This window comes from Podarcis bocagei (assembly GCF_964188305.1).
Source record: "Podarcis bocagei genome assembly, chromosome: 11".
NCBI classification, from domain to species: domain Eukaryota; kingdom Metazoa; phylum Chordata; class Lepidosauria; order Squamata; family Lacertidae; genus Podarcis; species Podarcis bocagei.
Genome location: NC_138136.1, coordinates 42,648,886 through 42,676,787, shown reverse-complemented (window position 1 = coordinate 42,676,787; position 27,902 = coordinate 42,648,886). Strand labels below are relative to the sequence as shown.

The 27,902-nt window shown below is 43.3% G+C and overlaps 1 protein-coding gene and 2 long non-coding RNA genes across 4 annotated transcripts in view; all 3 read right to left on the bottom strand.

Annotated features, from left to right (window-relative positions):
* Nucleotides 1-2,712: 2,712 nt before the first annotated feature.
* LOC308597427 lies at nt 2,713-6,597 on the bottom strand. Its single transcript, XR_014012972.1, has 3 exons — nt 4,812-6,597; nt 3,873-3,933; nt 2,713-3,014 (listed from the first exon to the last, which is right to left on the bottom strand). It is a non-coding gene; the product is annotated as an uncharacterized lncRNA (long non-coding RNA).
* A 1,036-nt stretch (nt 6,598-7,633) lies between these two features.
* The window catches only part of LOC308597465, a 50,537-nt gene continuing 30,268 nt past the window's right edge, over nt 7,634-27,902 (bottom strand). The window contains exon 2 of the long non-coding RNA XR_014013012.1: nt 7,634-7,795. This is a non-coding gene — a long non-coding RNA (uncharacterized lncRNA). The remainder of the gene's footprint in view (nt 7,796-27,902) is intronic.
* The window catches only part of SLC38A9 (solute carrier family 38 member 9), a 45,410-nt gene continuing 25,141 nt past the window's right edge, over nt 7,634-27,902 (bottom strand). The window contains exons 11-15 of one of the 2 annotated variants that reach the window (XM_081212949.1): nt 24,785-24,891; nt 18,912-19,025; nt 16,137-16,285; nt 13,300-13,389; nt 7,634-11,083 (exon numbers count right to left, since the gene is read on the bottom strand). In XM_081212949.1, the coding sequence (XP_081069075.1) occupies nt 10,918-11,083; nt 13,300-13,389; nt 16,137-16,285; nt 18,912-19,025; nt 24,785-24,891 (626 nt within the window). In that variant the 3' untranslated portion in view covers nt 7,634-10,917. The remainder of the gene's footprint in view (nt 11,084-13,299; nt 13,390-16,136; nt 16,286-18,911; nt 19,026-24,784; nt 24,892-27,902) is intronic. The other variant, XM_081212950.1, reaches the window with a different exon arrangement.

Here is a 27,902-nt window from a genome sequence, read left to right as displayed (position 1 = left end):
TGTGGTGATTTCCTACCTTGCTGCCCTAGAAACAGTAGATTGTAACCAAGCCATCTGCATGTCGACAACATGCAACATATAACATGTATGAGCTGAGAAAATCCTCTTCCAAAGGATTTACAGAGTGCTCAGATTCCTGAAGATGATTGTCCAGAGGGATCGGCTGTTCCTTTTGGCTCACCTGGTTATTTTGATGTTGGGCATGATCCTGCGAATTCAACTCAGGCATGTCTGTTTCCTCCCCACCTGTCAAGTTTTTTGTGTGATGTCATTACTTCCATTGGGGATCCAGGCTTTGGTTTTGTGGACCCCTCTGAAGCACCAGTCCTCATCTTACATAAGGGTGCAACAATAGAATTGCGAAATACCCGGGTTGGAAAAAACTCCTCTCCTTGACAATCTGAATTTTAGCTTGTGAATCAGTGAGGGCAGTCTAGTAGAGGAAAAAGTTAACATAATTTTTTGGATTTGATTTGTGGTATTCAAGGGTTCAGTCCTAACTAAGTCGATCTCTGTAAGTCCAATGCCAAGTAAGTCCGATAAATGTCGTTTGGAACACTGGGCACCTTTCCAGTTAGGAGTTTGATCTGGCCTTCCACAAATTGTCATGCAGATCTTTTTTGGTTGGAAGGTTAAATAAAAAGAGTTTGTTTTAAGAGCCTCTGCACATTCTATGTCAAGCTTAGGGGTCTGCTCTGGTTGTTGCCAATTCACTTTGGTACTATGGTGTTCTGTTAATGCCTGCTTGTTATTAACTGATAAACTGTGGACCTCTTTGGATAATTGTGTTATTTGAGAGGCAATACCTCTAATTTGTTGGAAGATATGCTCAACCGTTCTTGCAATTAGAGTTAATTGGGTGCTCTCCCTACTTGTTATTCCTTCATCTCTTAGCGGCACAGGATCAGCTTGCCCCATTGCTGGATCCAATTCCACGCTCTCACCTTGAATACTCTTCCCACACTCACAATCATCTTCAAGGGGAGAAAACCTTTTTTGTTGGAACTATAAAAGCAGATTTGTTTAAAAAGTCCTCTATTTTAGATTGTTTGGAAACCCGTGAGAGAGCTACATCCTCTGGGTCCCTGTAGCGTTTACTAGCAGGCATAGCGTCGCCATGGGGAGAAAACAAGGAGAGGTTTCCCCAACCGAAAAAGAGAGAAAAGGCTTGCAATTTATTATTGGATAGCTGTGTATTCCAAGATGCCATTTCTGAATAAATCAATCCCAGATATTTAAACGTATTTACTTGGTTTATGATGTGTTCATCCAGGTGCCAAACATGCTTTTTAGGGCACTTCCCATATACAGTGATCTGCGTCTTATCGTAGTTTCTAGATAAAGCATTCCTTGTGCAATATGAACTTAATTTTCCAAGCAGCCATCTCAGGCCCACCTGTCCCTCAAGAGAATTACAAAGCCATAAAGAATGATGGTTGCTGATGATTACATCTGAAGAAGTTTCCTAAAAACTCAAACTAGGGATTTTAAGCCTTTATATATAGTCTGGCTAGAGCAGCAGCAGTTGTGGATGCAGGAAGGATCTTGGCTCGGTGGGACCGACTCCTTGCAAAGCCAATTTTCTCTCTCTTGGAACTAATGCTGGATTGTGTATGTCGCTAACTGTCAAACTATTCCCCCCCCCCTTCATGCAATCCAAGTATTCCAACATTTTTTCCAAATCCTCATTATGATCCCAAGTGCCTGTGTTGCCTTGGGACTTTTGTGTGAGTAGATAAATGTTCAACAACACATCCCTCTCCCATCTGTCTAGCAGGCTCCACATCTGTGGCTCTTGGAGAAAGAAACGGTTCCATGTCCACATGGTCCTTGGCCTCCCAACACTGCTTCCAAGGCTTACAGCACTTCATGCTGGCTTCAGATGTTGCATCTTTGGTCGACAGAAGCAACATATATAGTATATTTAAAAAATCACTTATTTTCTCCCTTGCTTTTCTGTAAATGGTTGCAGCTTATAGAAGGGAAACTAGGAACAGTGTGTGACATTTGATGCTGACTGGAAGGTGGGGGAAGAGATGAAACATCGAGAATAAAAACTAGGAAGAAGGAGATCTAGTTGCTTTTGAGCCAATTTACAGAGTAAATTAATCAGCTTGTGGTATCTCCTTCTTCAGGGTGGGTGTTGATCATGGGCTTATGCCAATTAATTTAAGGCCATTACACATTTTAAATTGCTCATTGACTAGTATTAAGGGATTGTCCTAACGGAAACACAAAACAGATAGTAGCAAAACAAAACAAAAGCATCTTAACAATTAGCCAGCTGGCCGTCAAGGGGATATTTGCATATGGATTAACTTATGCCAAGAATTAAAAGAAAAAAATCAGAGCCCAAATGCTTTTATGCATCCGATTTGATTGTGCAAACTGCTTCCCCATGAACTAAGCCTGTATCACCATCACTAGTCCTGGGACTGCTAGCAGATGACATCAGTCAACCTAACACCAGGTCAGGGCCAGGAAGCAGAGCCTAGCAGTTTCAGGTGGGTTCGGGTGTAAAGTCCAGTTCAGAAGCTACAATCTCTACAGTATATACAGCTTTAAGAAAATAAAATGACTGGTAAATGAGAAGTCAGCCTTACATTTCTGAAAATTGGCCTAAACAAAACCTGTCCAAGCTCCAGGGTCTTTCTTTGGTTAAATGGCAATCCTTACTCCCCCCGTCATACAACTAGAAGATGGGGGGGGGGTGTAAGCCAGTGAGAGTACAAAACTGCTCCTGGATGCCCTTATTTCAGCTCTGGCCATGAGAGAGGAGTATCTTTTGTATGCTGTAAATGGGAATAGCAGCAAACTGACTGCCTCTCTAGAGAGGCTGATATGCCTGTAAAAAGGAGGAATAAAGTCACTAACATGCGGGGCCACTTAGCCTTAGGACAGAAGCAGAGGTGGTCTTCTTTTAAGGGTGTATTATTGATGGCATTTTTCCTTTCCTTGGATTTCCAACTATGTTTGGATCCATTTCCTCCTCCTTCGCTCTGGGCTTTACAAGGCTGGTATTTATTTTTATTATTAATATTATGAAAAATCTTCCACTAGTCACCTAGTTTGCAGCCCATTGTGTTAATAAAAAACAGGCAGAGGGTTCATTAATTGCTGGAACTACTTGTTCTTCCCAAAAGCTGTAAATTGTTTTTTTTAACAAATCATAAAAGGACATAGCAGTCCAGGGAATAACTTGCACGTTAGGCACATGTCCCTTATTTTACTAAGATATCCTTGATCATAGAACTTTACCCTTCACCAAACTGGTGACCTCCAGATGTTTTAGATTACACCACTCCTATCAGCCCTAGTCAGTATGGCCATGTCAACATCTGGAGAGCACCTGGTTGGCAAAGCAAGTTCAGAGTTTCACCAAATATCATGGTTGTTTTGTATATCAGATACTACAGCTTCAAAATACACCCTATTCTGGATATTTTGATCAGGCAAAATAAGATTTGGCAAGAGGATTGGCGGGGGGGACGGGGACGAGACACACAGACAATAAAGGATTAAATCCCATCTCTTGTTCCAAACCAAAACCATAGCTGAATCACATGTATTGCTTTCAGTCCCATGGCTTGAAACATTTTAAATTTGTCCACATCGTTGCGACTGCAATAAATTAGTTATAAATGCGTTTCGCAACAGCTGTCTGCTTTTAACTCTGTGAAATCCATCATTATCATCTGTTGCAAAGTGGATGGATACATGGTTTGAGCCTGTTGTTGAAGAGCATACGGTGGCCAAGAGTTATGGTCAAGAAGGCACTTAACCTGGACATTGCTTTTAAGAGTTTAAAATCATTTTTTAAAGAATGGTTGCAAAACCTGAAGTTTACTGTTGCTGAAATCCAAAGCTCTCACCTGTCGGCCAGTATATCCCACTCAGAAATGGAGGTACAGAAAACCTGTATTGGCAGCTCTTCTCCCTGCTTCAACAATATAAAATGACAGAATGTGTCTTATTGTATTGGGCTGCTGGCACAAGGCTTATGTGAAACTGCAAGGATGCTGCTTTGCCTGGTCTGCTGCTCCCTGTGATTTTTTAAAATACATTTTTACATGTACGTTCTACCTGTCCTTCAAGGAACTCAAGATGGTGTGCATAGCTCTTGCCTACTTTATCTTCACAACAAGCCTATGAGGTAGGTTAGGCTGAGGTGGTGTGTGACTGGCCCAATATTACACAGTGAGCTTTATGAATGCATTGGGATTTGGTCTCCCTGCCCATAACTCACAAACAGCTATGTGCACCATCCCCAAAACTTGCTTAATTATTCTATACTCAAGAGAACTGTATGCAAGTCAGGCTGCTAAGGTGTGCATAAGTACAGTAAGTCCTGCACCAGCAGCTGGTATTTCTAGGAGGCCGGGGGAAGAGACTGACCATCATTCTCCAATGAGTGGCCACATTGTCTCTCATTTACCCCTTTGATATAGGGAGAATGCAAATGCACACTGCTTTATCAAGTATAAACTGTTTTCTATCCTAGAACAATCAGCTCTGAAACATACACATTTGAAGACCTTGTGATAGGTTTTAAGTTAATTATCTAAACCTGGTCACCTTGATCCAGTTATGCATGTGTTGCGGGTCATGGCGTTCAAAAATGAGAGCACTGTTGAGTCAGGCACTGGCTCCATCTCTTTGGGACTAGTGGGCTGAGGAGGGAACTATAGGCAGTTTAAGCCAAGGTGCTACGAACACCAAAATCCAGGTGCTTCCAGGTTTAAAGAATCAACTGATTCCCCAAACCAACCCTGTGTCACTACCTGTTCAAAAAATTCCCTGTTGTACTATACTCTCTCAGACATGGAGATTTGTTGCCGAGGGAGATACCACTGGCTGTAGACTTTCCATGGGTATCTGGAGGAAACTGCAAAAATAAAGGGACAGGTTTGTTTATGCACCCCTTCAGGGCCTGTCAAATTAAAAAACAGACAGCAGTGTTATTTAAACCTCTTCATTGCAGCAGCTGTCTCAAAGCTTTTCTTGAGCAAACTGAGCAATCTGTTACACATTTTTTTTTTACTGAATTAGGCCATTGTGTGCATGATGTGTATGCTTTTTTTCCCTGTGCATAGCCAAGAAGTAACATTCAGATATAAATAAGAAATAACATGCAGATATAAATACCTCACTACAGACATTTTCTGTTTAACTATTAGCACTTTGAAGGCTTCTGACATGGCAAGAAGCAGGAGCTTTCTGCCAAGAAAGCTTCTAATCACCACCATTTTCTTAATTATGCCAAACCCCACTTACAATGAAAATGTCACATCAGCTCTGGGTCCATTCTTGTTCTGTTTGTTTTCATAAGGCCAAAGTAACCTGCATTAGTTAGCAGGCATTTGCATCTGATGGGAGCACTCAGTTGCCCTGTATGCATATGATTTTCAATATATTTTCTTTTTTTTCAGTGCAAGCTCTACTTCATTTTCTGTAGGCTTATTTTTAAAAATAAGGCAGTAATTTGGTTCTCAGGAGGAAAAAACCCTCAACTAAATAACTCATGTGACATGTTGCTAGAAGACAAGCTGGGACACGATCCACTGGAGTTGCCCAAGGAAATGTTATGGGCTTCGGTGAAGGCTGGAGTAAGGCTAAGGAAACTAACAATGCTGATTAACAGATAAGCCATCATCCATCAAGGAACTTTTAAACTAAAAGTTGTCATATACTATGATAACTCACCTCTCTCCCCAGAAAAAAGGAATATAACATGCAGCTGCTTTGCAAGGCTGGCATCGCTCACATTCTCTCAGACACAGTCCTGATCCTGCAATATTGGTGCCAGCAGCAGGTCAGCAATAAATCACACGGAGCAAGTGAACTCTTTATTAGAACAAACAAGGCTGCTCAGTAGTGCCATGCCTAAGCAGCATAGGTCTTGCTCCTATGACAGTTGGAACTGAAGGTTCCCAGCTTCCCACAGCTGCCTATGCCTTCTCATCTCCCGCGTCCTTCTCAAGCAATATGAGACTCCGCTGGTGCAGCTGTCTCTGCTCCTCCCACTTCACATCTCTCTCTTATGTACCTACTACATAGGATCTGACAACGGTACAACGTAAATGGATCCGGCGTGCCTTTACTGCAGCTAAAAGACTGATATTAATGCATTGGAAAGATAATCTATGGCCCTCTTCAGTCAATGGATTGAAGATATGACAACACTTGCAACTTATGAACAGATTGCTTCCAGTCATAGACTCAACAGTTGAGAAGTATGATGATACAGTCGTACCTCGGATCTCAAATGTCTTGGCTCCCGAACAAATTGGCTCCCGAACGATCAAAACCCAGAAGTGTTCTGGTTTTTTAACGTTCTTTTGGATGCCAAATGTCCAATGGGGCTACTGCGGCCAGAAGCTGCGCTTTGGTTTTCGAACGTTTTGGAGGTCGAACAGATTTCCAGAATGGATTTCATTTTGTTCGACTTCCAAGGTATGACTGTATTTGGAATGTGATTATTTGGGAAAAAGTAGGTTATAAATAACCATATATGTATTGGGATGATAATAACACTTATATACCCATATACTAGACAAACATATATGGAATTGTATTTGTTTGCGATATAATAAACCTAGGTTGTTTTTTTAACTTTTTTCTCTTTATGAACTTTTGATTTACAGTGGTGCCTCGCAAGACGAAATTAATTCGTTCCGCAAGTCTCTTCGTCTTGCGAGTTTTTCGTCTTGCGATGCACGGTTTCCCATAGGAATGCATTGAAAATCAATTAATGCGTTCCTAGGGAAACCGCCTTCAGACCAGGTCCGGGGACAGTCTGTAAATAAATGCCCCTTTCAGGGAATTACCATATTTTTTGCTCTATAAGACATTTTTCGCTCTATAAGACACACTTTTTTCCCCTCCAAAAATTAAGGGGAAATGTGTGTGCGTCTTATGGAGCGAATGCAGGCTCCATGGCTTCAGCAAAAGAAACACGAAGCCTCCGAAGCGCAGCGGGAGCGCTCCTGCCGCGCTCTGGAGGCTTCGCGCTGCTTTCGCTTCACTGGAGAGGCGCTGCGCAGCTTTCCCTCTCTGCGCAGTGCCCCTTCAGCGAAGTGGTAAGATAAATGGAAGGGGCTCCATTTCTCCTGCAGCTTCGCTGAAGGGGCGCTGCGCAGAGAGGGAGAATTTTCCCCCTTGTTCTTTCCCTCTAAAACTGGGTGCATCCTATGGTCGGGTGCGTCCTATAGAGCAAAAAATACTGTATAATAGGGCAAGTATTAGAGCTTTGGGTGGGAGGCATAGGCAAAGTTTGAGGGCATTTTCCCCTCCCACTAAAATGACTCCGCAGCCGTTCACTTAAATGGAAAGAGCATCCTCCAAAATCTGATAACCTTTAACTATGGTTTGTCCCAGCTGTGCTGAGACTTCAGTACAGTTCTCAAGAGACAGAACCTCATTATTAATTTTTGTAGCTTAACAAACCAAACTTCTCAAAACGCACGTGCGTAAAATGTGTTCCAACAATGGCAAAGTACACATGACCACCCAGGTATTCTTATCTTTTGCTGGCACATGTAACAACAGGGGTGCAAGTTATCCATCTTCCATTCTACATGACAAAAATCAAAACTGTATTCTGCACGCAAGATAAAAGTACACTTTTAAACCATTAAAATAGCACCAGTTTATTTTATTGTCTGTTTCTTTACAGTTTCTCATATTCTTGTTTCATGTCATTTCTTTGAAGAGACACCAATGCCAAACCAAGGAACCAAATGGCAGTGGCACTAGGGCAGGCATCCCCAAACTTGGCCCTCCAGCTGTTTTGGGACTACAACTCCCATCACCCCTAGCTAACAGGACCAGTGGTCAGAGATGATGGGAATTGTAGTCCCAAAACAGCTGAGAGGGCAGAGTTTGGGGATGCCTGCACTAGGGAGTTTGTCTCCATCTGTTGGCAATGCCTAAGAATCATGGATTAGTGCATACAAGGCTATGCAATAATCTGGCTAATTTGCTCCCTGTTTCTATTGAAGGCCTCCTTGAGGACTAGAGGAAAAGGTCCCAGGTTGCAGCAACTGCCTCCTGAGTGCAGCACAGCAGATTGTGCCAGCAAAAAAAAACACCTGGCACTTGTTCACACACCTTCTGTCCCTAGTTTCCACCTACGTATATGTGAGTTCTATTACGTTTAAATAGAGTGCATAGATAGAGGATAGTGAGATGACAAAAGCAGTTTCCCAACTTTAGGGAATTTCCTGATCTAGGAAATCTTGGAACTTTTCCAGGATGTGCATCAATGCTATCATGTCACAACAAGTGTCCAACATAAGCACACTTTAAAAAGTCTGGATCTTATGAAAAAAATAATCACATTGACATTTACTCTAGAAGACAGGCATGTGGACCCTGAAAACGTCACACTGGTGTAGAGTCTATTGAAACTAACAAGGCCTCCACTAGCTGAGTCCTTTAAATAATGGATTTTGTGAAAGAGGAATCTAGATATGAAGTATAACTGCAGCCAACTCTTGTTACTTTGAGCATACCTTGCTACTGTTAAGAGTATAAGATAATCATAAACGGAGTCCTGTTGGATCAGAACCAAAAGATCATCAGCATTCTGTTCTCCAATGTGGCCACATCAGGGGCCTCTTGGAACCCCATGAGCAGAACATGAGTACAACAGTTCTCTCCTGCTCCTACCCTCCAGCAGTTAATTTGGAAGCATACTTCCTCTGAACCTGAAAGTTGCATGTAGTCACCATGACAAAGAGCCACACTCACTCACACTCTCTCTCTCTCTCCATTAATTTGTATCCCTTCCTAAAGCTATCTGTCGTTAGTGGCCTTCATCAGTGTCTCTTCTTGGCAGTGAAGGTTGTGTGTCGGCTGCCAGCCATTCTGCCCCACAGTAGAGGAACAGAGAGAAAAGTACAAGGTCCTTTCCAGTTGGTTGCCAGGCACAACTACCCCTCCCCTTTCACTGTCTATCAATAGTCAATATAAAAGAGCCTCATACAGATAGAGGGGGAGAGAGACTGTTTAGGAAGCAATTTACCCTGGTATCAGCTGGTCCCAGGCTAGGACTTGCAGGGGGCAGGGAATTTGATGGGCTATCGGGCTAGAGACTCTTTCATTCCCCAAACTTTGTATGAAGAGGAAGAGTCCTGCTGGGATGTTACCTGGCATGGCTTTCCTATTCAGCCATCATGTGTTGAGAGTGGATTAGTCACATGGCTTGCTGAGGGTGGGCTAGAAAGGCTGGTTGGTCCATCTAGGAGCAGGCTATTGGCTCATGCAACACTCTTGGTGATTGGTTGAGATACGGTAGGCTAGGCCTTTCCCCCCTTCCTAGAATAGGGTTGTCCCCAGGCAGGGGTTGGTTAGATTGGCCCCCGCCGGTGGTGCAGGTCCAGGAGGTACAAAAATTGTGCCTCTTCGCTCTGGCTCCTAGGAGCCTGCCCACCTCTCTGTGAGCTCCCTGGGCTGATCATCTGCTGCCCTGGACAGCAGGACAAGGTGCATAAGCTTTTCAGGGCACTTCGGCAGAGGAATCCAGTAGCTGGACTGTGCAGCAGCTGTATGGGGCTCCCTCCCCGTTAGCCACTATTAGAAGGGTGAGCGGAGTGCCCAGCTCCTTACACAACAGCTCCCTCTCTTTTGCCCCTGACATTTGCTTTGGTTCTCCCCACCCCACCCCAGGTGTGCAAGAGGTGAACAGGGGAATGTCAGCTCCTGTTGAGGCTCAAACTCCCATCTCCTGCTTCCCAAACCCGTGCCTTAGGCAATGAGTCACTAGGGCTACTGGAGTAGGTGCCTTCTGGTGTTGAGTGCTGTGATGCTGAGAGGCAGGCTGATGACATCCACCCTGATCACTGCAGGTTCTTTGGCAGCCTCTGAGTATAGGCAGCATGCAAGTGGTGGTGTAGGCTGCAGTTAGGCTTCTGGGATTGGTACAACTGTGTATGCCACTTTCAATTGTTTTCATATAGATTCTTCTTCTGTATTTACTTCCTCCCCTACTGGGTTGAGCAAACTGGGGGTGCAAGTGGCCATTCTGCCAGCAGATCTCTTGATTCAGTGTATGGTAACTATTGGATTGCACAGGTTTTTAAAAAGTCAAACTAGTTCTCTGAACTGTGGCTGGAAATGTATGAAGAGCATTGTGACCAATCTTTGTGCATGCATGCATGCCAATCTTACCACCCCCTCCCAGATTTTGGCTCAGAAAGGTCAACTTTCCTAGAAACGGCCTTCAAGTACTAATCACAAACACTAGAGAGGTTTACAAATAATCCCTTCCAGGTTGGAAAGGTAAAACATATTTCTACTTGCCTTGAAACATCAAAAAAAGAATTCTTATGCATATCCAGGTATAGTACAGCAACAGTCCATTTTCAAGAACCATGTACATTACATTTTCTAAAAGGCAACAGTTACAGCTTTTTAAAAAGTTATGTTCTTCAATTTGATCTGTGCTACATTTCACTTGCAAAGGATTTCAAACCACTTGTTTCGACATATAATACTGATGTCACCACTGTGTGAAATATGATATATAATTTTTAAGATCAGCAGAGTCCCTTAATTCTATTATGCTGCAAGAAAAGTCAACCAACCGTTTCTATATATAAAGTTTATCATGTGCCTTTTTCCCTTTGAAAAAAAATATATGCATTTACCTAAGAACTTAAGCTTAATTAATCCCAATTGCACTTCTACTTGATGTTTCATCAGAAATTCACTGGGGCTGTTCAGTTTGCCACGCTGTACTATGTGTTCCAATGTATACCATCCATTTCTTGAAGAGACGTTTTGTTTTAAAGTACAGCTTTTCTTTGGAAGAATTCGGCCCCCACTGATAGGCAGTCCACAGCTTTTACAATGCTGTTGATCAAGGTAACCTATTGAATCTTCTCTTGAAAAAGAAACTGACCTTAAGATTTATGTTCACATTAGGAACTGTGCAATTAAGTTAGCCACTCCCAGAAGGATTATCGTACTATGGACAACTATAGCCAACCACGTCAGCCGATTTTCCCGATGCAAAGAGATCATGTAGATGAGCGATGGATACACAAATACAAAGGCCAAGCCGCAAGCTGCTCCAGAATACCTGAGGAGGGGGGGAAAACCCAAAGTTTGATCTTAACCTTTTTACAGTGCAACCTTTTAGATGTCTGTTCAGAAGTAAATTCCCCTCAGTTCACGGGGGTTTATTCCCATGTAAGTGGGCATAGGATTTCTGCCTTAGAAATTTTATTGTAGGGGAAAAAACCCAGCCCTCAGTCCACAATGAGAGGAGAAGCAGTTGAAGTATGGCTAAATATTAAATGGCTGCTATGGGCAGAACAATATAGCAAAATCCTTTCAGTTTCCTCTTCTCAGCTGCCCCTCTCTTTCCTTGCAGCAGGGGTGAGGAACGTTTTTCAGACAGAGGGCCACATTCACCCCTGTGAAATCATCTGAGGGCCAGATGCCAGTGGTGGGCCGAGCCAGAGCCAAAAATGGGTGGGACAATTAAAGTAAAATTGTACCTTTGTACGGTAGGCTAGTTTCGACACAGTCCATTGTAACTAGGAAGAGGCATTATCAGAGTTAAGGGACACATTCCAGCCAGGCAAAAACACTCAGGGAGGGAGTGCTGAGTAGGGTCAGTGAGGGGTGTGGTCTGGGGAGAGCTGAGGGCAGACAGAGAGGCCTACAAATGGAGCGGAGGAAGGTGTGTGTGGTGGGGGTGGGACGCCCCGGGTGTCACCACTGAGGGGGTGTGTGTGTGTGACAAAATGCCGGGCAGCACTCACCGCAGGGCCTGCAGCACACTCAAGCCACGCGGCTCTTCTGGGAATACATGGTGGCTTGGGCGTCCGCAGGCTCTGCGCTGCCCCAAACAGTCCACCCGCTGCCTCCCCCTCAGCTGTAGGGCGGCTGAGTGGGAGGAGGCAGGCAGACTCCTCAGAGGCCCCGCAGAGAGTCCTATCCCGGCCAGCCCTGCCTCAGGCACCCGATCTGCTTGCTCCACCACTGGCCTAGGGGGTTGCATTTAGCTTCAAGGCCTGCAGTTCCCCACCCCTGCCTTATGCAATTGGAAAAATGTGAAAAAGGCCGCTGGTTTTGAACTGTAACTCTACTCGTGTGAACTCCATTTTATTCAATAGTGATTCTGTAAGGGCTTGGCCAAGATCCAAGGAAATAAGCTACGAAGAACAGGAAGCCCGCAATATGTGCGCATGTAATTTGTGTGCATTCAGTTTAGGCACCATCCCCGGAACACAACCCCTCACATATATTGCAGGCATACTGTACTAGTTTTTGGGAGACTCTCCTCACCTGCTCACCTTTTGATGCTAGTGTGCCAATGGGCCGCCCCAGTAACATGCAGATTACCATTTTATCACACATCCTACCATATATTTTACTATACAGCAGAAGCAGATGTGTGGCAAAAGCCACCTGGCCACTTGGGAGGATGATGCAGCTGACCAAACTATACCAGGGCAAAAGAGTTGCCCGGCTCCAGCTAGTATGGTTGTCTTTATGGGCTTCACGGTGAATCTCTTCTAAGTGATGGTTGCAATGTGATGCTTCGTCTATGCATGCAGCTGAATTAGGGAGGAATGAGAAAATAGAGTTCTGAGGTGACAGAATGGTCTGTATCATGGGTAGGCAAACTAAGGCCCAGGGGCCGGATCCTGCCCAATTGCCTTTTAAATCCGGCCCGTGGACTGTCCGGGAATCAGCGTGTTTTTACATGAGTAGAATGTGTGCTTTTATTTAAAATGCATCTCTTGGTTATTGGTGGGGCATAGGAATTCGTTCATTTTTAAATTTTTTTTCCAAAATCAGTCCCCACAAGGTCTGAGGGACAGTGGACCGGCTCCCTGCTGAAAAAGTTTGCTGACTCCTGGACTCTGTACCATGTCCGACTGCAGGCAGCCGAATCAGGCTTTTGAAAATTACTGCATGTGGAAAGCTCCTTGCAAGTAGAAAATTAGCACAACTGGGAGTTGGCAAGGACAGAAGCTTCATCCCTCCCCGACTCTCTAATACACTATTTATTTCATGATAGGGAGCATTAAAAGTGGCACCCCCAGCCCCCAATGGACTGAAATTGTACAGTTTACTCTAGTACTTAAAAATTCTGTCTTCTCGTTCTACTGCATTTGTCGACAGGACATGATGATTCTTTGTTTTCTTAGGCTTCCCTGAACAAATGCTGACTTTGCCTGCTGCTATTACAAACTTACAATCTGCACTTTGAACAGCAGTCTGTACCTGCCTTCAGGAAGCCATTTGCATGGCATAATGACCAAACGCAAAATACAGGAGTACCTTATGATTCCTCCTATGTTTGGGTAAAACACAGCCATCGCGACTCCAACTCCTACCATGGCTATATTCAAAACCAGCACGTGTAGGAAACTGCAAGAGAAGAGGAAAATCAAGTCATCTACATTGTGTGTTGCTGCAAGAACAACATTCTTTACTCGCTTCAGTAAGCTTGTGAAAGTCTTTCCATTTCTATGACTCATATGCTAAAGGCAATTAATTTTACCCGCAACAAGCCTGACATCTACTGAAGCCACCGAGTGCCAGATCCTAAAAAGTTCTCTTGAATGCTTGGACTTGCCAGCTCATTCCCAAATAGGGTATGTATGATTTGGCAATTCTTCTGAAAACAATGTAGCTTGTGGAGTATGCAGCACCCCAAGGGTTCGGTGGTGGGTTTTTTGTTTTGTTTTTTTGAACGCAGGTTTTTTTTAATATAAAAAAAGCAAAACATGAAAACAATCCCCGCAACTACTCCAAACCCAAAGACTCTAGAACAGAACTCCCACATGAAAAGCAGTGCTTTCGATCCAGGAAATGATTTGAGCTGAGCAAGCAGACTAATGAGTACCAGAGGAAGAATCTTCGGAAGAGTGGAAAGCATTACACTAAATGCATCTACACAAGCAGATCTGGAGCATTTTTTCTTAGATTAAATAAATGTTTGGCTTTTCAAGGTTCATGACTAGGAACAATGTTCATTAAACTAGATCTCTTATGGTACAAATGGGAAGGTTTATTGTACTCCTCTGAATTCTTTAACTGGAAAGATATATTTTTTTCTAACTAGAAAGAATTTTCACATTCTCAACAAGAACAATCTCTGAATGCAAGCAAAGCAATGAACTTGTTTAAATACTGATTCAGAAACTTCTAGGAAACCTAGAATGACATGTGCTTAAAAATGGAATGTTTTGATATTTAAATAAAAGATAAAAACCTTTATATATAAAATCTACTAGGTTGCTTCCTAAGTCTCTGCAAATTCAGAACATGAGAAACATATCCTTTAAAAACCTTTCCTCCCAAGGTGTTAATTTCACTTTTTTGGAATATTGCAATGTATTAAGACTTAGAAAGAATCAGACTCCCTTCCCTGTTCCCATCTTAAAATGCAACGGTAGTCTCTGGTTCTTAGGAGGTGGTGTGGAGTGAGCGCAGAGGGAGAGGGGGACATCCTATTGCACTAGCCCTAATCCTTGCAGTAGCACAACTATTTAGATAAATACTGCCCCTACACTCCAACCATAGCACCACATCATTGGCTGTGACTGCCTCGAGCAACAGATATTGGGTGCCATGTAAGGGTAGCTAATTATGAGTTACTTATTATGCTACAGTAGGGGACTGGGGCACCTTTAGGATGCCTGGTTGTAAGCATACACTAGGTAGACCTTAGCATTTAGGTTAGGACGTAGAGGAGCCCAAGCCATTAAAGCCTCCATACCCATTAGGCTAAGTTGAGTCTGAAGACCATTACAATGCCTGTATAAATGCCAAAACATGGGTGTAATATACTCCAGTTATCCCATCCCCATCAGGAAGTAGACGCTTATATTTGGCATCCGATAAAGCTGAAATGTTTGGACAGTTGACAGACCCCACTTAGGAATCAGACCAGGAACAATGTGTTTCTAAACAAAACTAAATTGTCAGTAATGTGTTACTGAGCAGTGGATAAACTGCTTAATTCTTCATTAGATATAACTAAGATGGGTTCTGAACTTATTGCCAAATAGGGGTAGTTAAAAAACTGTATTTTAACTCCAAAATTGCAGTTATCTGCTTTTCATACATCTTTTCTAGAGTTCTGTTGCCAGGAGCTATAAAACAGCAGTTTCCACATCTGCAAGTTCTGGGACTTAAAAGAAAACGTTGGTTCTGAATTGCAAAGACTATGAAAATCAGGGCAGACTGTCCTGCAGGAAGTATGCTGGAGTTCAAAGATGAAGATAGGAAAATGTACTACGGAGTCCATTGCATGACATAACATTGAAGGCAAGCAAATGAAGTCTGAAGATGGGTGCATCGTTTTAAAGCAGACTTGACAGACGGGGTAGGGTAGGACCAAGGACTGTCCCACACTGAACAGCTTCAGTATCTGAAAGAGGGAACTGCATCTTATTGTACCAGGGAGGTTTAGATGCCAGTCACTTGACACTCTTAAAGTGTCTGAAAGGTGACTCAAAAGCAGCCACTGATAATGTTAAATAGGTACCAGATTACTTCTTTTGAATTCCTGCATAACATGATGCAGCTCCTGGGCTGCAGAAGGATTTCAAGTAGGAAGCTACTATTAGGTAAAGGGACCCCTGACCGTTAGGCCCAGTTGCGGATGACTCTGGGGTTGCGGCACGCATCTTGCTTTACTGGCCGAGGCAACCGGTGTACAGCTTCCGGGTCATGTGGCCAGCATGACTAAGCTGCTTCTGGCGAACTAGACCAGCGTTTACCTTCCCGCCAGAGTGGTACCTATTTATCTACTTGCACTTCATGCTTTCAAACTGCTAGGTTGGCAGGAGCAGGGACCAAGCAACCAAGCAATGGGAGCTCACCCCGTTGCGGGGATTCAAACCGCTGACCTTCTGATCAGTAAGCCCTAGGCTCTGTGGTTTAACCCACAGTGCCACCCGCATCCTGGGCTGCAGAAGGATTGCAAGTAGGAAGCTACTATTACTCGTGCTCGCTTTGGCAGCACATATACTAAAATAGGAAGCCACTATTACTCAATACCAAATGATTGCCTGGACGGATGCAAGTGAGAAGCAGCGATGTGTCCAGGAACGGCAGTGATCGTGGTCAGGCAGAAGGCAGATGCATGCAAAGAGAGCTGTCTTTACCTCGGGTAAACATTTCCAAAGAGGTGTCCAAATAGCTGAACTCGTGCCAAGTATCCAAGCAGTGGATACACAGTCACCATCTGGAACAGCAGAAATATTCTTGCCAGAAATGACATGATGTCATTACTGGGGAAGTTGTCTAAAAAGTTCTGACAGAAAAAAATGGCTAATGAGATAGCAACAATGACAGTTATGGTGTGTACCTTCTCTTGCTTCCACAATTATGCAAATGCGGATTTTCTAAATCAACAGCAGTCATTCTCATGTATACAATTTGTACAGGCTATGCTACAATCGTCATCCATATTTGTTAGGTTTCCTGTACTGGAGATGCTTATGCCCCAGCTAAAACCCTCTCTCTCAAACAGAACTCACATACACCCCAAACATAACCCAATTAGTCACAGTAGTTTAGTTCCCTGAATTTAAAAAGTGAATATAAAAAGGTAAAGGTACCCCTGACCATTAGGTCCAGTCGTGGCCGACTCTGAGGTTGTGCGCTCATCTCGCTCTATAGGCCGAGGGAGCCGGTGTTTGTCTGCAGACAGCTTCCGGGTCATGTGGCCAGCATGACTAAGCCGCTTCTGGCGGACCAGAGCAGCGCACGGAAACGCCGTTTACCTTCCCGCCGGAGCGGTACCTATTTATCTACTTGCACTTTGATGTGCTTTTGAACTGCTAGGTGGGCAGGAGCTGGGACCGAACAACGGGAGCGCACCCCGACACAGGGATTCGAACCGCGACCTTCTGATCGGCAAGCCCTAGGCTCTGTGGTTTAACCCACAGCGCCACCCGCGTCCCTACACATACACATACACCCCAAACATAACCCAATTAGTCACAGTAGTTTAGTTCCCTGAATTTAAAAAGCGAATATAGAGCCCATATATAAGAAGGTCATAATATCCAGTTACTACCTGGGGCAAATTCTTATACTCCGAGGCCCATAGATGTCCTAGTGGTGTATCATACGCTATGCTAGCAGTACATATGTACTTTTTTTTAAAAAAAGTAAAGGACCCCTGGATGGTTAAGTCCAGTCAAAGGCAATTATGGGGTGAGGCACTCATCTTGCTTTTCAGACCGAAGGAGCTGGCATCTGTCCAGTTTTCTGGGTCATGTGGCTGGCATGACTAAACTGCTAAAGAGGCATATGTAGTGCACTTAGATATGTAGTGGTGTTGCCATTTTAGCTCCCAATATACAAATCAGGATCGAATTAGAAACAGCATATATACATTGACAAAACCATTCCAATGTATCTTCTTGCATCTTCTCTATACATGCATTGCAACTTCATATGAATAAAAACAAAGTGAAAATTGCCGCTTTATTTTTTTTCTAGATGGCAGGGGAATTCAAATAAATAGCTATTTTGGGGACCATTTGTTTGGACCATTTGTTTGGCGGGTGTTAGTGAGAATAGGCTGTTCTAACTCAAAACAAGAGGCAAGATCCTTATCTATTGCCTGCTTTGAAATTTCTTGTAAATGTGGTACAAACCAGAAAGTTATGGTCTTGCTTACACAACAGCAGCCATGCCAAAGCAAACTGACCATTCCTGACCACCTCAGATATTTGTTTGAAACCATACCTATGGATACGGCTAGATGTGTCTTCCGCAACCCTGAATCCGTTTGCCATGCAAACATTTTGGACTACAAGTACCATCATCCTTGGCCACTGGCCATGCTGGCTAGGGCTGATGGGAGCTGGAGTCCAACAATGTCTGGCTAGATTATGCTAACTCCATGCAAGTGAATTTTGGTCCCTTTATTTTCTGCAGGCTACAGACTTCAGGTCTTACACTTGGTTTAGAGGAAGGAAGAGGGATTTTCTTGGCTAAGGCAAATCACATAGTGACTAGCAATAGTCCTCCTATTTTGAACTTCCCCTTAATATTCCCTCTGTTGACTTTTTCATTTTCAGAGACAGTATTGTTTTGGATTCCTGCATTGCAGGCGGTTGGACTAGACAACCCTTGTGGTACCTACCAATTCTATGATTATTTGATTTGTTCCTGGATATGCAGCTGCAGGTGCCCATATAAAACTCGACCTACTGCTAGGAACTCTTGTCTCACTCTAGACAGTGAGCCAGTTTGGACAATCATATCTCACCTGAACAGGCAGAGACACGTAATGAATATTTTGCCCATTCTTGCCTCCCCTTCCCATGAGCCACAATTAAACCAAAGGTTTTAATGTGCCATGCTGTCCCATTTCATCTGAACTGGGAACTTAAACAAACTTCAGACTGTGGTTTAAGTCCCTGGCTTGCCTAGAATGTGGGCTATAATCTGGATTTTTGGCAGGCTAATCAGAGTAAAATATTGAATGTCTGTTCTGAAGTTTGTTTTTGTTGTTTAAAAACCAAAGAAAAAATAACTAAAAAAAGATTTTAAAAGATTGTGGCTTCTCTGAAGCTGGTAACTAACCGCACGCCAGGAAAAGGCTTGTTCATATATCAGCTTCTTAAGCCAAGATGTAATCACCAGAATCAGTTCACAGTTAAAGAAACTAACCCAGTGCTGTTTCCGCACTAACGTGTTTTCCCACCAAATCAGTGCAGCCTTAGCTAGACAAACCCAGTGTTGCTTTATGTGTGCCCGTGTCCACAATTCTGGCTTAGTGCCATCAAATGTGTGCAGTGTTTATGCTAGGGAGATTGGAATCAACTGAAAAGAGTGAGGGAACTAAAAAGAACAAGGAAAACAGCAATATCCATTCTATGCACCTTACAATACTGTCAGTATACAATAAAGTTCCTCCTTACCTGTTCTATGCATTCTTTAGATAATGGTGGAGATGGAAAGGCAGCAAAGATTAATATCCCAACATAGAGGTAAGTTAAACCCACCAGAAAATAGGCAATGGAAAGATCTCTGACCTGCAGTTAAAGAAAACAAAGCAGGGGGGGGGGAATCAGCCAAGACAAAACTGCGTAATTTGGCAGAACTTTAGTCATATGAAGCTCCTTTCTCAAATTAACTATCCCCACCACCACCAAAGTTAATGAAAGCATATGATTTGAATATCCCTATTTCCATTCGGTAAATGAGACCAGAACTTATTGTTTTCCATCTTAATTTTAAGTATTATGAGGATACAATGCAATGACGGTACTTTGAGAAAAGAACATTTTCCAGTAATATGTAGAATAGGAACACAGCTCCACAAGAAATGGTAAATGTTAACAGAATAATTAAATCATGATGGGAGGAGTTGTATTGAAAGTAAAAAAAAAAGTCTGTACTTTTATATTAAACCTATTGGAAGCTGCTTCTAACACTAAAACACACACAGAGAGAGAGCTCCCCAGTTGTACAAGGAGCTCAAGAGAGTTGCTGTGCAGGAAACAAAACAAAACAAGTTAAAAGCACCCACCACACAAACAGATCTTGCCACAAAAACCTCTTTGGATGGAGTCAAATAGTGCATTTTAATCATTTTTTAACCTCATAGCAGCAAATGTGCTTATTTTACATTTGATAGAGATGGATACATACAGAGGCCACAATCCCATGCATGTTTAATTGGAAGTCCAGTCCAACTGTATTCAATGCTTCATTTATTGTGGATTTTGCTATTGTAGCAAAGGGTAGTAGCAAGATAAAACACAGATCAGTAATGGGGAAGAGGAGTATACAGTTAGGAAAAACTGACTAGCAGCTGTGAGCAAGGAACAAACATATACAGCCACAGATGGCATACATCCTCAAAACCCCAAACAGAAATGCCTTTTTAAACATCACCTACGTGTTTTTAAATATACCTCTGCAATGATGAGAGCTAGAAACTAAACAAAAGATCAAACAAGATAGCAGGGTCTGTTAGTGTCTGGTAAAAGCTGTCAAATTCTGTCGAAGTTCACCCTCAGACACGTTTTTCAGTTAGCAGCCCTGACTATGTAAGCATGTTTATGGACGTAAGTGAAGTGGGCTTAGACCAAGTCCATTTAGCCTGATATTGTCCATTCAGTAATTGATCCTGGGTCATTCTGAGTCCTGATACCCGAGTTCCTTTAACTAGAGACACTTCAGTCCTTCTGAACGCAGAGCTGAAGCTATGGGCCTGCACTCTTGACAAGACAATCACAGTACATTTCCTGCTTAGTGAATATATTTTCAGAGGTATGATTGCCTATCACCAGCTCTACTAAATATTATTCCTACTATTCATTGGATTTCTTATCCACCCTTCACTATGGGCTGGTCAAAATAATACAAAAATACAATATTAAAATTAGCTAAAAAACAATTCAGAAGAACAGGATGGGTCATAAAACATTTCTTTTTCCAGAATTTACAAAACATTTAAAATACCCATTAAATACCGTATTTTTCACCCTATCGGACACACTTTTTCCCCTCCAAAAATGAAGGGGAAATGTGTGTGCGTCCTATGGGGCGAATGCAGGCTTCAGGAACCTATCCGCTAGCCGTGGGAGACACAGCGAAGTCGCGCGGCTCTCCCATGGCTAGTGGAGAGCTTGCCTGCACCCAGAAGCTTGGGGCGTGCTGAGCTCAGCACGCCCCAAGCTTCGGGCTTCGCGCAGCGCTCCGCTACCCGTGGGAGAGCCGTGCGAAGTCACGCGGCTCTCCCACGGCTAGCGGATAGCAGCCTGTTCTGGGGGCTGGGGTCGGGGGAAGCTCGGGCTTCCCCCGCCCCAGCCCCGCACCTGGGGGGGGGGGAATAATTTTTTTCCCTTTATTTTCCCCCAAAAAACTAGGTGCGTCCTATGGGCCAGTGCGTCCTATGGGGCGAAAAATGTGGTAGTTAATAAAGGTCAAGGCTAAAATAAGTATTAAAAAAAAGTATGAATAAGATCAACAGTAAGAAAATATATACATTATAAACCGAAATTGATTTTTAAAAAAAAATAAAATCTGCACATATCTAATCCCAGAGCATTCTTTTCCTCTCTTGACATTAAGAACACAACAAGATCAGGCCAATGACCTATTTAGTCCAGCATCCTGTTCTAACAGTGACCACTTAGCTGCCTACGGGAAACCCTCAAAAACGAGATCTGAGTGCAAGAGCACTCTTTCCTCTTGTGGTTTCCAGCAACTGGTACTCAGACGCATTATAGTGGTACCTCGGCTTACAAACACCTCGGGTTATGAACACTTCAGGTTACAGACTCCGCTAACCCAGAAGTAGTACCTCGGGTTACGAACTTTACCTCAGGATGAGAACAGAAATCACATGGTGGTGGCAGCAGGAGGCTCCATTAGCTAAAGTGGTACCTCAGGTTAAGAATGGTTTCAGGTTAAGAACAGACCTCAGGAACAAATTAAGTTCATAACCAGAGGTACCACTGTACTGCCTCTGACCAAGCATCACCGTTGGGGCTAGCAGCCATTGATCGCCCTTATCCTCCATGAATTTGTCCAAACCTCTCTTGAAGCCACCCAAGCATTGTGTTTCCGGCTGAACAGTGGGAGAAACAAGAAAGAAATGCAGGTGGGAAACGTGTGGCAGGGTGGAGAAAGCAAGAGCGCCTGTGCCTCGTTGCCTGGAGGCCGTTGTTCTTCGCCACGGGCAACTGTTTAAAATTACAAGGCTGATGGAGGATACAGGAGTCAACCTGCCGAGTGGCCAGACCTTGACCGTTGTTATTACAATGTATTGTGTCACCGTCTAGAACGCCAGACACAGATCAGCAGCCCACCATGCAAAGAACTGTACAAACACATCATAAAACGCTGGCTTTGGCCCAAGACATTGTGTAAGCATTCCTTGGGAGATGGAATCAAGGGAAGGGGGAAGAGAATAAAAATGTGAAGAATACATAGGCAGCCTTAAAACGCAGGATTCCCACTTAATCCCTGCAGTGGTTATGGAACACATTCTCCTAATGCCTTCCCCACAAACAGGGCTCTTGGGCCTGGCAGGAAGAGGGAGCGTGAAGGTATTGTCTTGATATAAGATGGAGAATATATTATCAAGGAAGGAGGAGGAGAAGAAGAAATAAGTAGCTGGTAAAGGTCTGTGAGTCACTGTTTGTAATCCCCATGACAAGTACAACTGAGGAAAATTGGCATGAGCCACACAGGTTTTCCTCAGAGGTGGACACAGTCGGAAACTCTGACCGGGAGAGCTTCACAGACTAGATGTAAACCAACAACTTCCAGGATTTGGCCAAAATCACTAGAGAGTATGAAAGAATGTAAGAAGCAGACAGAGGAAACAGGCTTGGGCCTGCTTGCTTGTTTTATTATATTTATGAACTCCATGGAGGGAGGGCAGGAGAAGCCAGAATATATGGCATGCTCCTATCTAATTTAATCTTCAAAACAACCCTTTGAAGCAGATTACACCAAGTCACCCAGAACGCTTCATCAAGGTCACCCAGTAATCTTCATTGCTGGATCTAACCTGGGTCTCACTAGTCTTATTCCAAAACTCTCACCATTGTCCCACACTAGCTTAATTAGAACCGTGTCACAGATTATGAACTGTGTCATTTGATTGTTAGTATTAGTTTATGAAAGTGTTAGAAGAGCCAGTGTGGTCAAAGCATGGAGAAGTTGGAACTGCCGGCATATAAATCTCATTTGGTGCCTTTTAATTCTAGTATGAAGCAAAGCAAAGAAAAAAAGGGGGGGAAACCAAACTCTTGCATTCCCTATTTATCCGTTTCAACCTATTTGTGGGTTTATATGCTTCTATCAAATCCCTCCTTAGTCATTCGTTTTCTAAGTTCAAGGACCCCAGTGGTTTTTTTTGCTTCTCCACGTATGGAAGGCATTCTATACTCCTGCTTATTTTTGTTGCTCAGTTCAATCATTTTTCCAGTTCCAGTCCTCAAGAGGCATTATGATGTCATAGAAACCGGCACAGAGCAAAATCATTGTTATTAAATCCTCTTGTATGAAACTGTATAAAAGTGCAACTTCAGAGCACACCTATGATTTTCACTTATCAAACCTGCAGCATGTTAACGGGATACTCTTCCAGCTGTTATATTGATTAATCTTTCCCCACTCACCCCACACACAGAAAAGGATAATGAAGAAAGGCTATCTTATGGCTCAGTTTGCTAAATAAACCCTCCATACGAGACCTTGGATAACATGGTAGAGATTTTATCTGTGTCAAAGACATGGTTTAAACATGTTACCAGGGGCGTGGGGCGGACACACCTGAAGCATCTAACAGCCTAATTCTTGCAAACAATAGAATAAGTGATCCGACTTTACCACTTAAGACTTCAGGTGGCGACTCATGCAATTGAGTACTCCTTCATACAACTAAAAAAATATAATTCTTACACAAAGATGTCCAGGAGAAGAAACCTAGCCATTTCCCCAACATGCTAATTTTTGTGGGAAATTTAATTGGGCATTACCAAAAACAAATGGAACCAGAGTCATAATTAACTGATCAGAACAGGTGCTTGCTCAGAATATAAATGATAAAAACCAAACATACTTCATCACGGGCGAAAAAGAACCCGGCCTGATCAGTAAATGTTCCACACTTATCTCAGCTACTATCTTTTGCTGCCTTCATAACAACCTCAAGCTAGTATTATTATCTACATGTTACTGATGATGGTGGGAAGGGTGGTTTCAAACTAGTGGATCACATTAGGTCACACACAGCAACTTCAAGTGCTGTAAGCACTAAGCAGTAATATTATCCCCACATTACAGATTGGGGCGGGGGCTTGAGGCAGATTGAGAGACGCAGGCTTTAATAAAGTCATACGGTGACCTTATGGCTGAGCTGAGATCTGAGCCAGAGATTTCAGCTCAAAGATCATGTAGCTCACAATGGAGACCAGATCTACCACTGCAGGCAACCTGGACCTTCTGAGATATTTTTGTGCATCTTACTGGAGCCTCCAATTCAATCCCTCCATGGTCTAAAACTCAAGGTTGTAGGAAAAAAGCTTAGAGTCGTAATGACAAATACGCTTGAAGTATGGAAAAGGCCAGTGCAGTAAAGCCCCATTTCCTAATGCTTTTTTCAACTCTTTGGCTGTTTATATCAGCTTATCTTTAGAAGTGATGCTAACTTTCCCAGACTTGAGGATAATAATTTCAGAATGAGAAGACTGCACACGCATTAGGGGAGATTAGTTATCTAGCATGCTCAGGAAAACGATATGCAGGATGTCTTTGTTTCATGCAAATGAACAAATTAAGAGTAGCCCTCAGAGCAAAATAAGTCGGCCACCCATGTTAAACCCTGGCGAAGGTTTGCAACCCATTTTAGTTCATGCATTTTAGTTTGGGGGCTGCCATTTTGTCTATTCGAGAGAACATGTGAAAAGAAAACACGTTCCATCTACGTTTCAAATTCTTTGGAGGCATTCCGTTCACCTACATAATATGCATGCTGCCACTCCCTGTCTTATGGCTCTAACTTCAGGATTCAGATGTGGATCTAACCCCAACAGTAGCCAATTGCTGTATGCACAGGTTGTTCCTGCGTGTACCTCCCCACCAATTCACCCAGCCAACGGTTAAGATACGCACAAGTGATGCAGCATAAAGGAGCAGGGCAGAATCTTGGGGAAAGGACCAAGAATGCAAGTTCTTTTATATCTGTGCACATCACATCTAGTATGCAAAAGCAGCTCATACAAGAGTGGTTCCATTATATGTAGATACAAATCCCTCGTGCTGTACTTACATTGCTTTCCTGGTTCTTGTTGTTCTTAAGCAGTGTAATTACACAATTATGAATAAAGAAGGCCAGAGTCAGCACCCCTGTAAGCTGAGGAAACAGAGTCCTGAACTCTGGAGAAACAAAAATAAATTATAATTAACAAAATGGCTGCCAACACCACTATAATAGGTACCACTGCTCTCTCACTTTACTGATTCCTGGGCCTGGTTCTGTGGCCAATTTTAAGGCTCCAGCTGCGCCATATAGGAGAAACGTCAATAATTTCTTGAAGGGGGAAGCATGGTAAAAGGAAGAGGAACAGTAGTAGCCAAACACATATCAAACAAGCAGCTTTACCAATTGCTTTGTTAACAAATTTGAGCAAACCACCCATTTGCTGAGTGCTGATGCAGCTCATTGGCAGAAATGAATACAGTGTAAACTTAGAAGCCAGACACCTGTGCATCTTGAACGTTCTGGCTCCTGAACGATAGAAAGCCGGAAGTGATTGTGCCAGTTTTCAAACGATTTTCAGAAGACACACGTCTGGCGCAGCTTCCAATTGGCTGCAGGACGCTCCTGCAGCCAATCAGAAGCCACGCCTTGGAAGTTGACCGTTTTGGAAGTTGAATGGACTTCCGGAACAAGATTCCTTCAACCTCCAAGGTATGTCTGTACTTTAATTATTTTAGGAGTAGGGAAGGAAGCATCCGGCCTTAAGGCTCAAAACAAACCCTGTTTTGTTGTTGCATCTGAGCAAGGCCTGAATCTCCTCTGACAGTTGAGAAAATCTAAAATAAAGTTACCTATCGTGAAAAATTAAATACCAAATTCAGTAGCGCAGGAAGTAAATAAGGAACTACTGAAGCAGGGATTAAAGCACTTCTTTTCAATATAACTTGAAAGCTTATTGTCAGGTCTCACAAAATTTTATGAATGGGTGTGTGTGTGTGTGTGTGTGTGTGTGTAGTATAGCACATGTGCAATACCAGTGCTCCAACATGACTGTTTTTATTGGGTATACTGCTCAGATGTTACAAAAAAGAAGCAGCAGTATTGGCACAAAGTCTTGAAAGCGTTCTAATTTTTAGAATTGCAACAAAGGCTTGAAGGATGTCAGAAAACTGAATTCTTTAATCCTGTGCCATGAGATCAAGAATGGTTCTTGGGTAAACATGTTTTCTCATATGTCCTTCTGAATACTGAAACCACTAGAGAAAAGTGATTTGATATCCTGGGTTACTTTCAAAAACTCTGGGAAACACTTCTGTATGTTATGAAGGGAACACGAATGAGGAGAGAATGCATTGAACCAACATCAATTCCTGATCTTGGGCAGAGGAGGGAGGAACTTTTGTGTTTAATATCCACCCCCCACCCCCCGGTTTGAATACCATCCACTCACATTGCAACAACGTGTTGGTAATTAACATCAAACTGATAGCATAGTCCGTACAACATGAGACTATTAATCTCAGGGTCGTGGTCCCTTCCAGCTCTACAATTCTATGATTCTATGAAATTAGTGACGGGAAACAGGGAATTACTTATAGACCTGACACCTTGTATATTTTAAATATAAATCCTGTATTCCTTTTATTAGCAGAATGTCTAACTTACATTCTTCCTCCAATATGGAGGTCCAAGGCAGCATTTTTTTTAAAGCATATTGTAATGGTTCTAAGGGGTTGCTCGTGCGTAAGCAGGTGCCTATCTCCCTGGCTGGGTGCAAACACCTGGCTGGGCAGCCAAAGTGAACCTCTTCTGTCCGGACAGCCACTCACCTGTGGCTGACTCAATCGCTGGCAGAATCCGTGAGTGGGCGTTTCTTAAACTTCTTCCAGCAAAGAAGTTCTTTGACGCCTAGTCTCCGCCTACCATCTCTGCGCGAAAGCCTTCTGCGCAGGGAGGGCGTGGGCAACGGAGGACCCCTACTCTCCCCGCTGGTCCCAGGCAAGGAGTCATGGGACCGCCTCGCCGCTTCCCCCACCTGCCCCCCTTCTCCACTGGTGCTACGCTGATTCTCTTCCCCAGGAGATGGGCTGCTCCTCCCGATCCCTGGACGCTCTCTGGAATCCCTCTGGCTTTTGCGCTCCCCCTCCAGTACTGATGGCAGTTCCCTGACACATATATTCAGTATAACTCCCTTTAACTGTCTCTGTTCTATTTACCACTCTGAACACACCGTTCAATCTACATGATGGAACAAATGGGTTCAGGGTGGGATATAATCAGTTTTGGCAAATGGGAGAGGAGCCAGAGAAATGCCTTCCAATAAGCATTTGTGCTCTATATTGGATTAGCTTGCTGCTTTTGATGTCAGCTGCAGAAGGTCATTTGTTTCAGAGTTCCTGCTGTTTCTCTGCCCTTGCTCAAATGCGATAAAGCTCTGTCCTGGCACTTATTACTGCAAGGAGATGGCTCCTCTTAAGACAATACAATGCACATCTGTCTCCAGGATACTGTATTCCTAATTGCCCTTGGAAGTTTTCTCTTCTTGATTACCAACAAACACATGCATGGGGAAAATACGTTTCGTTTAGCCTACTTTAAATTCAGCTTTTCTGCCCTAAAAGTAAGAATCATCCAAATGGATTCGTAACCGCTCATTACGGTCTGCATCATATTATTCCGCCCCACTCCACCGCCTGCAAAATGACACTAATTCAGGCACGGGAATTTTGAAGTTCAGAAATTGGTAGGCAACAGCAAAACACTAACCCTGAGTGTAAGGGTCTCTATGGAGGATGGGAGGAACAAAATTATTATGTAGTTGCTGCACAATTCTTTTTTTTTTTTTAACAAAGCACTTCTATCACAAGGAAATAGCTTTCCCCCAGGAAAACCCAGTTTGCATGTTGGGAAAATATGATTCCATCCCCGCAAGAGTGTTCTGCTATGGTTATGGTTGTTATTTGAAATTTGACTGCCTTAGTGTCAGGCATAGTGGTTAGTGACAGCCAATGCAAGCTTTGAGAGGGGGATGCTGATCAATGGAGAAAAGATGTCAACAGGTTCACTAAACTTTTAAGCCATGCGTAGGCAAACTAAGGCCCGGGGGCCGGATCCAGCCCAACCACCTTCTATATCCGGTCTGCTGACATTCCTAGAATCAGTGTGTTTTTACATGAGTAGAATGTGT